At 50.7% G+C, this 14,402-nt stretch overlaps 1 protein-coding gene across 5 annotated transcripts in view; it reads right to left on the minus strand.

Moving 5' to 3' along the window:
* Window positions 1–3,248: 3,248 nt before the first annotated feature.
* Window positions 3,249–14,402, minus strand: part of MNT (MAX network transcriptional repressor) — a 63,446-nt gene continuing 52,292 nt past the window's right edge. For all 5 annotated transcript variants that reach the window (XM_046902744.1, XM_015295872.4, XM_015295870.3 and 2 more), the window contains 2 exons: window positions 6,184–6,376; window positions 3,249–4,673 (listed from right to left, as the gene is read on the minus strand). In XM_046902744.1, coding sequence (XP_046758700.1) covers window positions 3,958–4,673; window positions 6,184–6,376 — 909 coding nt within the window. In that variant the 3' untranslated portion in view covers window positions 3,249–3,957. The remainder of the gene's footprint in view (window positions 4,674–6,183; window positions 6,377–14,402) is intronic.

Here is a 14,402-nt window from a genome sequence, read left to right on the forward strand (position 1 = left end):
CGCCGTTACCGGAGCGGCTGCGTTCGGCCAAGCGGCCGCCTCGCTTCCTAGCGCAGCAGAGCGCGCGACAGCCGCCTCCGCCCCCGGCACGGCGCTTGGCGGCGGAGCGGCCCCGTCTGCTCGGCTCTCGGCGGCGGCGCTCCGCTGCAGCGCCCCGTGAGAACGGCCCGTCTTCGCTCTGCAGTTCGCACGGCACGCGCGGCTCTGTTGGAATAGCGCGCGGCTCCTCGCACGGCTCGCGGCGGCGCCGAGCTGCGCTGCCGTTCGCCTCACAGCGCGCAGACACCGCCGGCTGCTCCCCGCCCGGGGCTCCGCGGGAGCTCCCACCGCAGGGCGGCCCCTCCCGCAGCGCCGAACGCAGACGCGACAGCACCTGCGGCTGCCACGGCCGCGCTGAGCGCAGCTGCACGCACGGGGCGGCCCGGCGCGGCTCCGGGAGCGCGGGGGGGGGGGGGGGGGCGGACACCCGGAGCTGCTCGAGAGAAACCCCGTTCTCTGTTTTAACGTGGCACGGTCAGCAGTAACTAAGATTATTCAACAACAGAAGAGATTTCTTGTAAACTTCGTATTTATTGATTTGTTTTTGGGACAAATTAGATCTTCTGAATCCCCAAGTGTACACATATATTTATTTATATATAGCTTTCTCCATAGGGAAAACACATATTTCAAAGGAGGAGAGACATTTCTAAAGTGCCCCTTGTTATACAGTACTGAACATTTCTAAGAGCATCAGCACAGATCTGCGGTTTCCGAGCAGGAATGGCAGCCGTGGGGAAAGGGCTGCGCCTCGCTGTGTCCCCACAGAACAGAAGCTGGCCAGCTTTAAACACAAACCGAAACAAAGAAAGGCTTCTCGCGGCCACGGAGAAGGTTGGCTGCCGGGCAGGGTGAGCCTTTGTGCGGGGCGAGGTTTGCACCGAGCGGTGCGGGTGGGACCGACGGCCGAGGGGAGAAAAGGAGACAGCGCAGCAGAGCAGAGCGAAGTGACACCGCCACAGCGGGAGGGGGGGAGGGCAGCGGGACCACGACCGCGGGGTAAAGGCCATCAATCATCCACCAGAAAGCTCCTCTGCCTGCAGCAAAGAGAGCAGGAGCCCTTCTCTCACTCTACACTGCGCAATTTGGTGTGGCTGTGCCGCTGCCGGTGAGCCAGCATCAGCTCTCCTGGGATAGGAAGCCAATGGAATTAAGGTGGGAAAGTTTTTCGATACAAGGAGTAAGCCATGGTGCAGAACCACCTGTAACAAGAGCAGAATGCTGCATGCTGCTCCTGTGCCTCCCTGCCAACTGCAGAATGGGATCCGTGTCCGGGCGCTGAAGGGGCCGCTCCTGGTGCTCCTTTGCTGTTGTGCTCACAGCAGCCACGCGCTGCTGAGTTCCCAATCTGGGCTTTTTCTCCTTCAAAAGCTCAGCCATCGCTGGCCAGAACATGAGGCTTCCTGCCTCCATTCTGTTGTTTTGCATGGCTCTGCGAGTTGGAACAGCAAAGAAGAATGGCAGAGGCCGCTTCCTCCTCCTCCAAACAGCTGCAGATGACAAAGCCATGCCTAAGAAAGGAGACAACCCTGTTGCAAGTGTTCATTTTTCAGTATTCTCTGATGAAGAGTGACTGTCCTGGTATCTAAGGACCATCTCTAGGAATACCAGCCGAAGGTCCCACGGGCACACAGAACACGGCTCTCTTGGCCAAGCACCTGAATGTACAAGGGAGACAGTAAAGACCTGGCGACTCTCATTTCCACACAGCATTAATGGTGCTCTGGAAGTGAGAGAACAACCTACTGAAACGTGATTGAGATAAGGAAACCATAAAGATGCAGCCATTCTACTGTAAGACCTGTGCTAACAGCACAGGCAAGAGCTTCCTCGACTTGAGGATGCAAGAAAACAAACAAAAGAGAGTATTAACTACTGAGCAACTCAGAGCTTAATAAATACAGTTTTGATGCAATTCTCAGCCACGTCTACTCAGAAGGCACAATCACACTTAATTTCTGTATGTAGTAATTACTGCTGCCTCCAGCACAGTTTCAGCGATAGAACGGACAGTACAGAACTGCAAGCTTTTTTCATTACACCCCTGCCACTGGGTACAGCAATCCACAACCAGCTGAAAGTCCTGCTGGAGCCTACAGGTGTGCTGGGCACACTACAGACCGAGTTTTCCTGTGGAAGATCTCGAGGCAGAACCAGTTAGCTGGCTAGCACACTGAAGTGGCCTCATGGCTGCTGAAGCCTGTCTTACCTCCTCCTCTGAATGGGTGTCATTTCCAACACGGGTTGGATGCTAGCAGGGAGCATCCTCTCACCCTGCCTCAAGGAGAACATCCACTGGCTACAGTGGGGATTCTGCCTGCATCGAGAACTGCAGGGCTTTTGTTTTTACAAAGAGGAAGATGGAAAAGAGATCATTAAGAGTAGTACTACATGCAAAATGGTGCAAGGAACAGACAGACCATTAACAGTAGTGCTATAGACAGAATGGTGCTCGGAGCAGAATATGCAGTCAGCAATAAAACACATCCAAAGCAAACTCCCCAGCAGGGACCGGCACACAATCAGTATCCCTCACCTCGTGACTCAGTGGGAGTTTGCCATTACTGCAATGGGCTCTGACCTCACAACCAGAAGAGATGGAACAAAATATTTTCTTAGGAGGTGGAGTTTCTTTGGTGCATGTCCCACTGCAGTCTGTAACACACACTGTCAGGCTATGCATACTGAGCTCATACTGTTCTCCTACAAAAGACTAGGTTTTTTTTCCACAAAAAGAAAAAAAAAGGTATAAAAATTGCTTGCACTTTGGAAGATACCACATGCACGTTTATCACTTCTCTAATCCCTTGACTTCCACACTAAAACGTGGTCTGTTCAGGAACAAACTAACAAAGAAAAGTAAACCATGCAGCAAATCAACTCAATTTCTGTTGGTCTTCTTGCCCCAAGTTCCACTGTTATCAGGCCAGATAAACACACTGTGAGTCACCAGCACAAAGTGTCTGCTTCTGCAAAAACAAAAACCAACCCAGAAAAATCTAAGGCTTGGGACTGGCACGAGGAACCCTGGAACAGTTCTGCAAAATCAATTATTGCATTAACAAAACCAAACCAAACAATAACCCCCCCCGAAACATCCGAACAGAACACTGCCATCCATTAAAATCATAAGAAACAATACTTCTTTTCTGTTTTTGACATAGCTATAAAATCAAGTCACTTATAAAACTGCAACAAATGAAGCCCGGTTGTGTATTCCTTTTCCTTTTATTAAACAGGACAGAGAACTTCCTTAAAATGCCATAACAAGTCACAGTGATTTTAGATGGGTTTTTGAAATGTAATATACTGATGGGAAATATCTCCAACGTTCAATCTGCTTTTTTTTGTCACTGTTTGTGTACCCTGGTCCACCAAACCATCTAACTTAAAGTTTCTTGCTTAGAGGACACTGTGTCTCCTTCCTCCAGAGCTGAATTTTGACTAATAATCCTGCAAAATAATCAACCTTACAAAAGGCCTTCTTCAAATGTTATATTTATATATATATGTATATACATATATATACACACACATACACACATATATATAAATATAGACTTTTATGATTTTTTTCCCATTCTACGCAACGTCTCCATAAAGAGATCAGCAGATTTATTCTACAAAGAAGCAACACATAAAAGGGGAAAATTAAAGTCTTAAGAACATCATAACCATATTTCACCGATTACACATAAAAGGAAAAAAAATCACCATGAACAACTGTCTCTGAAGTTTTCTCAGGTTAACAAAACTCAAGTGCAGAGAGGCCCCTCTCGCCGTGCCAGGCTGGGCGCTGAGGACGGCCCACCCGCGCCCCGCCGCTCTGCACCTCCCTCCCGCGGAGTCGGACGTGGTTGGAATGTACGGAGTTTAGGAAAGGTTCCCAACAAAGACTTCACCTTCGGACGATCCTGTCTAGGCCAGCTTCAGTGTGCTCACTGGGAATGATGGCATGGTTACCATAGTTACTGGATTTAGGACCGTTTGCCCGACTAACTGTGGGTGATGGACAACTTGGGTTCCTACGGCCGGCTTGGCCATCACCGCTTGCTGGCCAAGACTTGTGGTTCCATTCACTTGCTGGTGAGAGATCGTGTGAGCGATGTGGCTCACCACGGGCTGGCTGACAGCCACGGGCTGAGGGTAGATGGGCAGCTGCTGGCCGAGGTGGGCCATGTGGTTGATGGTGGCTGGGTGCACAGTGATGTGGCCGATAGGCTGAGCAGCAGTGGTAAGTTGCACAGGGCTGGACGTGGAAGGTGCAATGTGAGCAATGTGCTTGGTCTGTGGACCCTGAATGACGTGGTTGACAGTCTGAATGACCGAAGCGTGGGTAGTGGCGGTGTGGGCAATAACAGTCGATTGCACTGTCGAAGCCGCCACGATGTGAGTCTGTGCTGGGACAATCGCCTGCGGCTGCACCAGTGCTTGTGTCTGGATGGAAGGCTGTGCGTGGGCTGGGGGCTGTTTCTGCTGGATAGACAGGTGCTGAGGCAAAACCGCCAGGTGATGGGAAGCAGCGTTTGAAGGGACGGCTTTCAGGAGCTCTGGGTGCTGGCGCTGGGCTAGTTTTGGTAATGAGTTCACAGGCCTGTCATCTTCCATGTCTTCATCCATGTTGTCTTCACCCTCTGGAAAAAGAATGAAATGAAGAAACTCCCGTAAAAAAAAAAAAAAAAAAAAAGGCAGAGCATGAACCGGGCTAATGGCCTCTCCTACAGGGCAGCACGAGCGGCAGAGAGGACAGCAGGAGGAGACACTGAGCTGAGTGAGAGCAGCACAGCACAGCACAGCACAGCACAGCAGGCTTCACTCAGCTCAGCCAGAGGTGCTCACAAAAGGCTGGGAGATCCCACTTGGCAGTCAAGAGAAACAACTTGAGCTGATGCAGACGGACAGAAGCTGGACTGAAGAGTGCTCTCTGCACAGAGGAAAAGGATTTCTTTTCCTGGTAAGTGGTTCTATCAGTTGGAACTGCTCCTTCTGCTCCCAGAGCAGGAAGGAAACAGCGATGAAGAATCGTGGCAGCAAGTTTACTGGTCTGGTTCTGGAAAAAGCAGTCTCCATTGAGCCTACAAATTAATGAGGCGATGCTGACCTTAAGGAGATTAGGATCATCAGCAGGGCACTCTGCACTGCCTGCTCTAAAGCCAGTCACGCAGTAGAGATTAAAAACCTCAGAAGATACAGAAGCAGTGGGATAACTAGGGAAGACACTTCCCTTTTGCAAGCCCCATGGTCAGTAGTACCTTGAAGAGATCATTTTCAGCAGAGGCCAGCTGAAGAAGTGAACAGCTGATGCCTCAATTTACAAAGCTCTCCAACTCTCAGCTTCCACTAGCTTACGCTTGGAGATGGTCTGGAGCACGTTCAAAGGTGATGAGCCCAGTACAGGAATCTGAATGAACCAGAAAGCTCAGGTTTTCCCTTTTTGGGTACCTGCTGTGCCATCTGCCTGAAGCACCACGAGCAAATGCCACTGCGACTTTAAGGATCAGATAGTTAGGAACTGCTACAGCCTTCTGATCTCTGGAAAGCACAGTGCTGTCCATCCATGACTGCCTGTTCTTCCTGCTGCAGGTCACTGGTACAGAGGAAAGTGTGCGCTCTCCTACCTCACAAAAACTTCTCACTGGAATAACATGCTTGATTTTCATTAGCATCATTTATCTTCACTGTTAATCTTTCTCATGCAATATAAAGGCTCACTAAGTTGGTCAAATGCTACGGTGACCTTTCCTGTACCGATTCCTTCTTCTCTGTGTGGCTGAACACCTTCCTACCTCCATGCACAAATACATCAGGACACTTAGACACAGACCAGTTCTCATGGGCAGGGCTGCGCAGCTGTGCAGGAGGGAAACTACATTCTGAAAGCAAGGAGCTTCACGCAAGATACCAGCAGAATGAATGTGCAAACCCGCACCTTGTGTTTATGTAACATAGTTGATGCACGGTTTTCAGTGTACTTTACACAAGCATATTATTAGGCCACCATCACTGGCTACAAAACACTTGAAATCCTTTTACTTAATTCTGAATGCAAAGCAACTGCAATGGTGCTAAATGAAGATCCCCACCACGCACCTCTACTACAGTGGTGTACAGCAACGGTTACATGAAGAAAGAAATTGTGGGTACCTGACGCTGTGGAGGTAGATGCCTGGTCATCCTCTGGCTGTACTGTCTGTCGAACAATCCTGTCAATCTCCATGATGTCCATCCACTGGCTCAACTCGTTCTTCAGCTCTGCCAGCCGCTGCTGGGTAGCGATCTTCTCCCTTGCCAGCCGCTCCATCTCATGCTCATATTCTTTTTCCTTTCTCTTTAAAGTCTAAAGACAGAACAAAGAAAAACAATCTAAGGAGAAAAAAAAACAAATGTAATCTATGCTAAGCTGATGATTGCCATATTCATTGCTGGTTTTCCTTTATTATTAGTTATGCTGCTTTCAGGTATAGTTATCACTTCCAAGTTCACACAGAAGGGAAAGGACCTGGTCATGAAAACCTACGGGGTTGCCTTGGCCAACCACCTTCTGCTTTCTGAAGGAATACTAATGAGTCTCCAAAACCGAAATGGTTAACCAGGTCAGGTGTGGGTCACTTCGGCTCCAGGGGGAGCAGTCTACAACTCCTTGGGAAAAGCTGTAGAACTTCACCATCAGCCTACAGTGACAACGGTCAGCACTCAGCTGTCAACATCAGTCTGACCTCACCTGTCTCATGAAACGTAAAGGCGATTAAGGCTTACTGCAGACTGCTGGAAAGGTGTGAAGGAAGCATAATGGGTGCAGTTTTCTCCTCATCGCCAGGTGAGAGAACGTGCTTCTACTACATATATCTACTTCCAAGCACACTTGAGGAAAGCAGGCACGTACACAGAGCAGCGCTCCTGCAGAGCAACTAACTGCTGGCCCACTGCATGAGAAAGGTGAAAATCCCCCACATCCTTGCGCTGAGAGCAGCTCTGTGCAGAAAACTCAGCTCTTATGTGGGATGATAAAACCACAGACAAATTGAAGTATTTCAAAGACGAGGCACGGAGGAACAGATAGATAGCATCTTTTACTAAACCAACCAGCAGCAGTTAGGAAAAAATGACAAGCTTCTGGGACACAAACTCAAACAGGTCTATACATGATGACAGTGCATTTCTGTAATCAAGTTGGTCAGCACATAAATCAGAGAGACAGAACTTTGACACGGACAAGAAAAAGCATTTTTTAAATGCTAAAACACATTTGTACAGAGCATGATTGTTCCACACGTGTAAGTGGTGGCGAAGGCTTTTGGATCCACTCACAACTGAAGCCAGACCCACACACTTGTTCCAAGGGCTGTCACACTGCAAAGCACAGGAACTTCTTACAACAGCAGTAGTATCACAACACAACTCTATGCAAAGAAAACCAACCCACAGTCACAGCAGGTACATTTATTTTTAAAATAAGCAGCAATCACACTGACGCTCCTTGCACCAAAGTCAAGTCTTTGGGATCTGCCAGCAGAATTGGCACCTATGGCTGGAGCCGAGATGGGTAGAGGGGACCACCAGAATGACATGAAACAAAGGAACGAAACTTCAGTAAAGGAATTCATACACATGGCTGACCACCTGTCTCTGCAGGTCTGAAATGTCACTAAGCAGAGGCACCTGCATCCGGGACAGCTGAGGGTCTGCAGCTGCCATCTGAGCCACTGCTCCCACTGGGAGCGCCAGGCGTGGCTGTGCTGAGGGCTCTGATGAAGCCTCACCACCACGACAGGGATGAAGCCGCCGCGATACAGGATGTGCACCCCAGCCCTGGGGGCTCCAACCCTCACTCCTGAGCCCTGCCAAGGTGGTGCTGCTCTCCCTGGTCCACCTCACTGCCCTGCTGGGCACAGGCTGGGGCTGGCTGTTGGGAGCTGGGGAGTTCTGCACAATGCCACAAGCTCTAGTAAAAAGGAGCTGATGATTTCACTCCGAACAGTTTGTGCAGTTTAGCTCCTCTTTGAAATCAGGAGCAGAATCCATGCAGGGCATGCAGGAACAGTTTGCTGCAGGGCGTGAGTATCCCTTTCATTTCCATTTCCCAGAAGGGGAGGACAGTTCTGAAAGTGACGGCTGTGCCCGCGAGTGACTCAGCCGTGCACGCCAGCAGGGCTTCGCGCAGAGCACAGAGCAGTCCCAGGGAGACACGCCTGCCTGGAAGCTGTGTTTGCCTTTGCTGCGCATGGAATGGGATTTTCCTCCTTTGCACGTAGCTCTCAGCTTCAGAGCAGCCTTTTCCCACACGGATTATTACAGTAAGCCCAACACAACCGCAGCGGCAGCCAACAGCCGCAGTGCGAGCTGCAATGCTGTGCGCTTTGTGCCCGCTCCTCTCCCCATTCAGAGCCGTTCCGTGGTCCTCGCGTGCGTCCCACAGCCACTGCTTGGTGCACAAACCACAAACAAAGTGCTGTTGTCGCCCCACCGCAGCGGCCGTTCGTCACTGTAAAGAATTTTCCCTTTTATTGCTGGCTGTAATTACACTGCTTATTCTTATGTCAAGACTGAGAATAATGCTCCCACCGCTTTCTCTGCGCCTGCCTCAGGAATAATGCTAACCCTGTGCCGGAATCGGTGAGGTTTAAGAGGCCTTATTAAAAAGCTCCCCTTATAGGTATTACATTAGCAATTTAAAAACCCACTTTCAATTATGAGCTTTTCCAAAAGCATATTTCAGCTGTTGTGCTCTACTACACGGCATCCACTGATTAAAAATTCCCCATCAGTGAGCAATCATGGAAGTGATTTGTAATGCTGAACCAGATTCCTGAACTCTCTGCAGCCACTGGAGCAGACCTTGAGCTCATGGCTGTGGGAGCTCCCTGTGATGCAGCATTCACACAGCACACTGCCAAGCGTTGGTCAGCACGGGCTGCCCCATGGCATGCAGTGCTTTGACTGCTGTATGCAATGAATGGAGCTCAAACCCAGGGAAAGGATCTCACTCTCACAAGGACTGCCCTGTTGCCACACTCCGCTGTGCTGTGCTCACCTGTGGTACTTTTGGGGCTCTGCACTTATCACATGAATTCCGGACATGCCTGCTTTGAATCTTGCTATGTCTTCTATGAAGTTCTTTGGGTGCAACAAGCAGTTTCTTTAAAACCCAGCACCGAAGCGATTCCTTGGCCAACAAAGCACAACCTGCAGTGATGAGCAGAGCCCCAAACACACCTGAACACCAGCACCCATCCCTGCATGCACATCAGCACCAACTGCCCCAGGCAGCAACAGCGGCAGCGCAGCCAGAGCTGCACACAGGGCTCCGGAGCACCACAGCCCCACTGCGGGGAGCAGCACCGAGCAGGATCAGGCCCCACAGCAGGGCACCATCCTGCTCCTTCTCCAAGAGCTCTCACTCTGCTCTTGGGAAAGCCCCAGCTGGTTGCCACGGGAACAAAATCCTCTGTTTCCATGGCAGCTGCAGCACTGGCTGGCTCTTACAGATGTGGCCTTGCAGGCTGCGGTGTGCTCTGTGGGTTCTCCTGTACAGCACAGGGCTATGGTCCCAACGCCCCAGGATTGGTAGCACTGTGCCGCGCTCCACACAGCTCCGGGCCATTGCCATGCGGGTCCACCTGCTCTGGGCCAGGCTGCACACAGCATTGCTCCTAAGGAACACACGGCCTGCAGCTGCAGCAGCAATCCAGCATCTCTGGAAGCACTGATGGACACAGCACTCATGTGACACCTCAGTTCACACAAAAAATAACATCTGCATTCGTGGCTATCAAGGGCTGCTGTCTGCGAGCACCCTACAAGGAAGCCTGTTTGTGGAAAGAGGAGAGGACTGAGGTGCAGAATTTCAGGCTGCTTACCTCTGGTTTTGCATTATTTTCAGCCTCCTAAGCTCTCAAAACTAATGCTTCACACAAGCACCAAGACCAAAATCAAGCACTCCCAGCCCCAGCCCGGCCCCACACGCAGCCCTGCCCTGCAGACACCTCCTGCCAGATGCAGCAGCCTGCAGCACAGTGCGCTCTGTCCTCAGACCGCAGGACCTGATGGGCCATTTGCCAGCAGCTCGTGGCCCAGCTTTTCCATTTGTTTAACCCCGGACAAGGAAGGCAGCCAAAGAGCGCTGTTATATTCTAGGATGTGATTTCACCCTCACATGCACGCAGTGAGCACTGTGATTTCAGGAAATGAGCACGCTCTTTGCTTCAAGAGCTGCCTTGGCTCATCTGCAAAGGACGAGGACTGTGCTGGCAAGGGGTCAGTGCCCATGGTGGTTCTGTGCACCCTACACTGCTCCTTCCAGTTCACAGAAGAGAGAAATATCCACACAGAAATACTTCACAGAACCGGAAATCTGTCTGGAGCAGAGAATCGTGAGAAATGAGAACATGCAGTGTTTGCACATTGTTAGCACTTAGCACTCCCGATAAAGAACACGTCGGGCCACAACCTCTGGAACACAACTGTACTTGAAACAAGGCTATCTACAGGTCAGAAGGATCCAGCTCCTGCAAGCACAGCTTGAATGAAGCACAGAGAGTTACTGGGGCAGAAGGTAGGGAGGATCCAAATCAGGAAGACAAAGAATAAATTCAGAGGGGATCAACAAACCAAAACCCACAGCAAGCAGCTGGAACACAGACACAACCCAAGCACAGGCACAGCTGCTCCCAGCAGCAACCACCAGCACTGTGCTGGCCTCTACCAGCTCAGAAGATCCACCCTGCTTCTGGACAGCACTTTCAAGGCTAAGAGAAATCCAGCATTAAAAAAAATACTGAAGTATTGTTTGCAATGACAAGGCGTTAGGTTTGGTTGTGGGTTTTGTATTTTTTTTTAGGAATTACAAGACATTTTCAATGATGCTAATTGATATGGATGCCCAAAATACCTCAAAATGCTGTGGTGGTTGTAATTTAGAAGACTATCCTAAACAAACTGCTTTAATTTGGCTCTTGCAGCAAATATGTCTGTGGTGTAACTCTAACAATAACCTGCAAGCTAAAACAAACAGCACTGCATTTCAGGTAGCGATTGTTACTGACGACAAACTCACTGGATTGGGACTCCTAAGCCTGTCTGAGCCTGTGCACGGACACACAGCTGGCAGCAGCCACGTTCCTTAGAGATGGGAAGGGATCAGCGTGGGGACACGCGATCACCGCATCTACTTGTTGCAGGGCTCTGCTATTTTTCTTGGAGGCATCTCACCATGGTGCTGTGGGAGACAAAGCAGAGGCTGGATGTGTCCTAAAGCGAATGCAAGGCAAGACGCTTCCGGCCCTAACCTGCAGGGCTCAGAACAGCCCCCGGTGCTCTGCCCCATTCTCCTACACCACTTCTCCCTCCCAGTTTCCCCACTGCGGTGTCCAGGTGGCTCCACCTACAGCCTACAGATCAGATCTGGGTCACCGGCAGATTTCTGTCCACCTCCTGCCCTTGCCACCACGGCCACAGAGCCACCACGGCCACAGAGGGAGCAGGAGGAGGGCTCAGGGCAGCACGCAGAGCCCGGGGGTTCATGCAAACAACCACCTGCACATGTGTATGGCCGCAAGCCAAAGCCGTGTGTGCAAATAGAAAACTGCCTTCATATGAGCATTTGGGGCTGTGAGGATGGCCCTGGGCCAGGCACCCCTCGTGCTCTTGCACTCCTCACTGAGTGTTTCTCCTCCTCCAGGCTGGAAAAGCCCCAGGAAACCTCGGTGCAGCGGAACAGCAGCCCACCCCAACACTGCGCACCACGCTGCAGGCTGACTGCTGCATCCCAATGAATGTGATGGCACCACGATTGGCTTAAACAGAGCAAAAAGAAGCCGAATACAAAGGGGACATCCTACAGCATTTTTAACCGCTTATGACATTAAAGGCAAGACAGATAGCTAAAAGTGGCAGCAGCTGGAAAAAGAAATCCATTCTTTCTGGTTTGATGTGTGTGCCCATCCGCTGCTAGCAGCAGTGCTGCCTGCGCCTGCACAGCTCTTCCCAGCAGCACTGGGGAAGAGAAAGGAATCCTGCGGTCACAGCAGCACCCAAGCAGTGCTGGTGGCCCTGCAGGAATCAGCAGGGCAGCCCAGGGCGTGGGCTCAGCACTGATAAATAGCAGCGAGCCTGGGAGACTGTAAAACTGTACCCTGATTTCCACATTCTCCAGCATAAGTTTTATCAGCATTTCTATCATAGCGCTGCGACACCAACAACGGCAACTGGAGACTGGGCTGATACCAACTTCCGGCCGCTGTGTTATGGTTTCAAAATCCCCCTCATTCGCTGTTTTGCAGTTGACAGTGTCTGCCAGACAGCTGCTGCCAGCGTGACTGCATGGCACTGCACAACACGGACCGAGCACAATAATTACTGCTTTCTTGTAACCACTGGTCTGTAATTTCATTAGGTCACCAATTACTTCACAATAATTTAGAGAGGATCAGCACACACCTCGCTACCTGTAACAAGAACGGGAACTCATGCTCTCCGTCCCCAGGCCACGGGGCTCCCAGCTGCCTCCATGAAAAGCACAATCGCAGACAAGCCCAGCAGTTACTTTGTTTGTGGACTTCTTGTTGTTTTATTTGGGGGTTTTGGCCTTACTTTAAAGGCAGGTGACTTGTGCAGTACTACACCTCAAACGAAGCCCTGCCATCAGGCTGTGATGCTGCTGCTCTCACCACACCACGTGTGCTCCCTCTTCTCCCACCGTACTGACATTGCACGACTGCCTCTGTGAGCACACACCCATGGGCTGCAGCACGCCGCCCCTTCCTGGCCCCATGCTGAGCAGCACTCGTGGGCTGTTTTGGTCGTACAGCCTTGAGTACTTCAGAAGGTGCTCCCCAGGCCTGGAGCCCCAGAGCAATGGGACCCCACGCAAAACCCCTGGGGCTGAATCAACACTCGCACAGCTCCATGAGGAGCAGGAACTCGACCTGTGCTCACTGCTGGTGTGACACCCGCTGACTCCCACGGCACAGCAGTCCCATGCCCTAATTCTTATGTTTCACATTTTAACGCAAGCTCCAACCTGCTGTGTTTTACTAAGTGTCAGTTTTTAAGACCATATTTCTCACCTCTTTCTGAAATTTACAGATGATACCATGCCCTTGTGGCACGACCACAGCCTATTGTTGCTGGAAGCCGTTACTGCAATGAAATTCAAGCTAATTAGACAAGATAGAATCAATTGATCGGGTCAGGTAAACAACGCAAAGGAGTGCTGCTGCATGTGAGCGCTGCTCACATGAGGGAGGCACTGAAACTGCAGACTGACTCAGGCTCTTACCGGACAAGATTCACAGAAGATACATATCTCTGCTGGTAGCTGGCACTGAATTAACAAAAAAACAACCAACCAACCAGAACCACCAGTTACAGTCATATTTTCAAGGTGAGGAACTTAATCAGATTCAGCACTGCAGTTCGGCTTTATGAATTTTGATCAGTACTTCAGCCTGCGCTGCCTGAGTGCAGATGAGCTCTGGTTTTCATACAAGAGTAGAGACCACACTCCAGCACCAGATACATTGGTTCTGCCTGTGTCACAGCACCTCCCTGCATCAGTGCATTGCAGGGTTTTGTTTAGGAATGGACAGAAGCCCTTTTCCTGCCTGAGATAATCACTTCATTCCTATTTCACACCTATGCCCACTGGTCTGACCTGGCCAAACACCTCCTTTCCTTTGCACACATATCTATCTGAGACCAACAACACTGCCCTTGTTTTAACTTCAGCCCAAAGCAATTACACCTGACAAAGGGGAACGGCAGTGCTCTGGGCAGCAGTGGCCCTGCCAGCAGACAGCTAAGGACACAGGGGGGATGTGATGTGAGGTCAGCTGAGGAAGTCTGCCTTTGTAATCAGAAGAGGAAATTGGGCACCATTCCCTCAGAGTGAGCAATACAGCAATTTATTTGGGAATCTGAAGAGATGTCAATTACCTTGAGCCCAGTGCACTACCACTTTATTTCTTTTAGCCTGAGCTCAGCCCTGAGAAAGGCATCCTCTCTCTAGCAGCACACACAGCTGCTCTGCTGTAGTACATCACTCCCAGCAGCTGGACAAGGACAGATGTCCACCATGAAGTTGTGTTTTGGTAGCTCCTGCGGCTGGAGGGTCTGCATCTCAAGACAGAAAGGGGCTGCCACCTGGTCACACAGCACCTGTGCGACTTTGCCACTCATTTACAGATCTTTTTGAGTGCAGAGAAACAGAAAAAAATGGATTGTTTTGCAACAAAAATTCCTCTGGGTGATTACAGGGAGGACTGAGGCACGAACCACGAGCTGAGGTCCCTGCTGGTGTCAGTGGCTTCGCTGCAGCGCTGTTCAGTCAGTGGGTGCAGGGTAGAATATAAACCCCAGCTCCTGAG

Source organism: Gallus gallus, chromosome 19 (assembly GCF_016699485.2).
Source record: "Gallus gallus isolate bGalGal1 chromosome 19, bGalGal1.mat.broiler.GRCg7b, whole genome shotgun sequence".
In the NCBI taxonomy this organism is placed as follows: domain Eukaryota; kingdom Metazoa; phylum Chordata; class Aves; order Galliformes; family Phasianidae; genus Gallus; species Gallus gallus.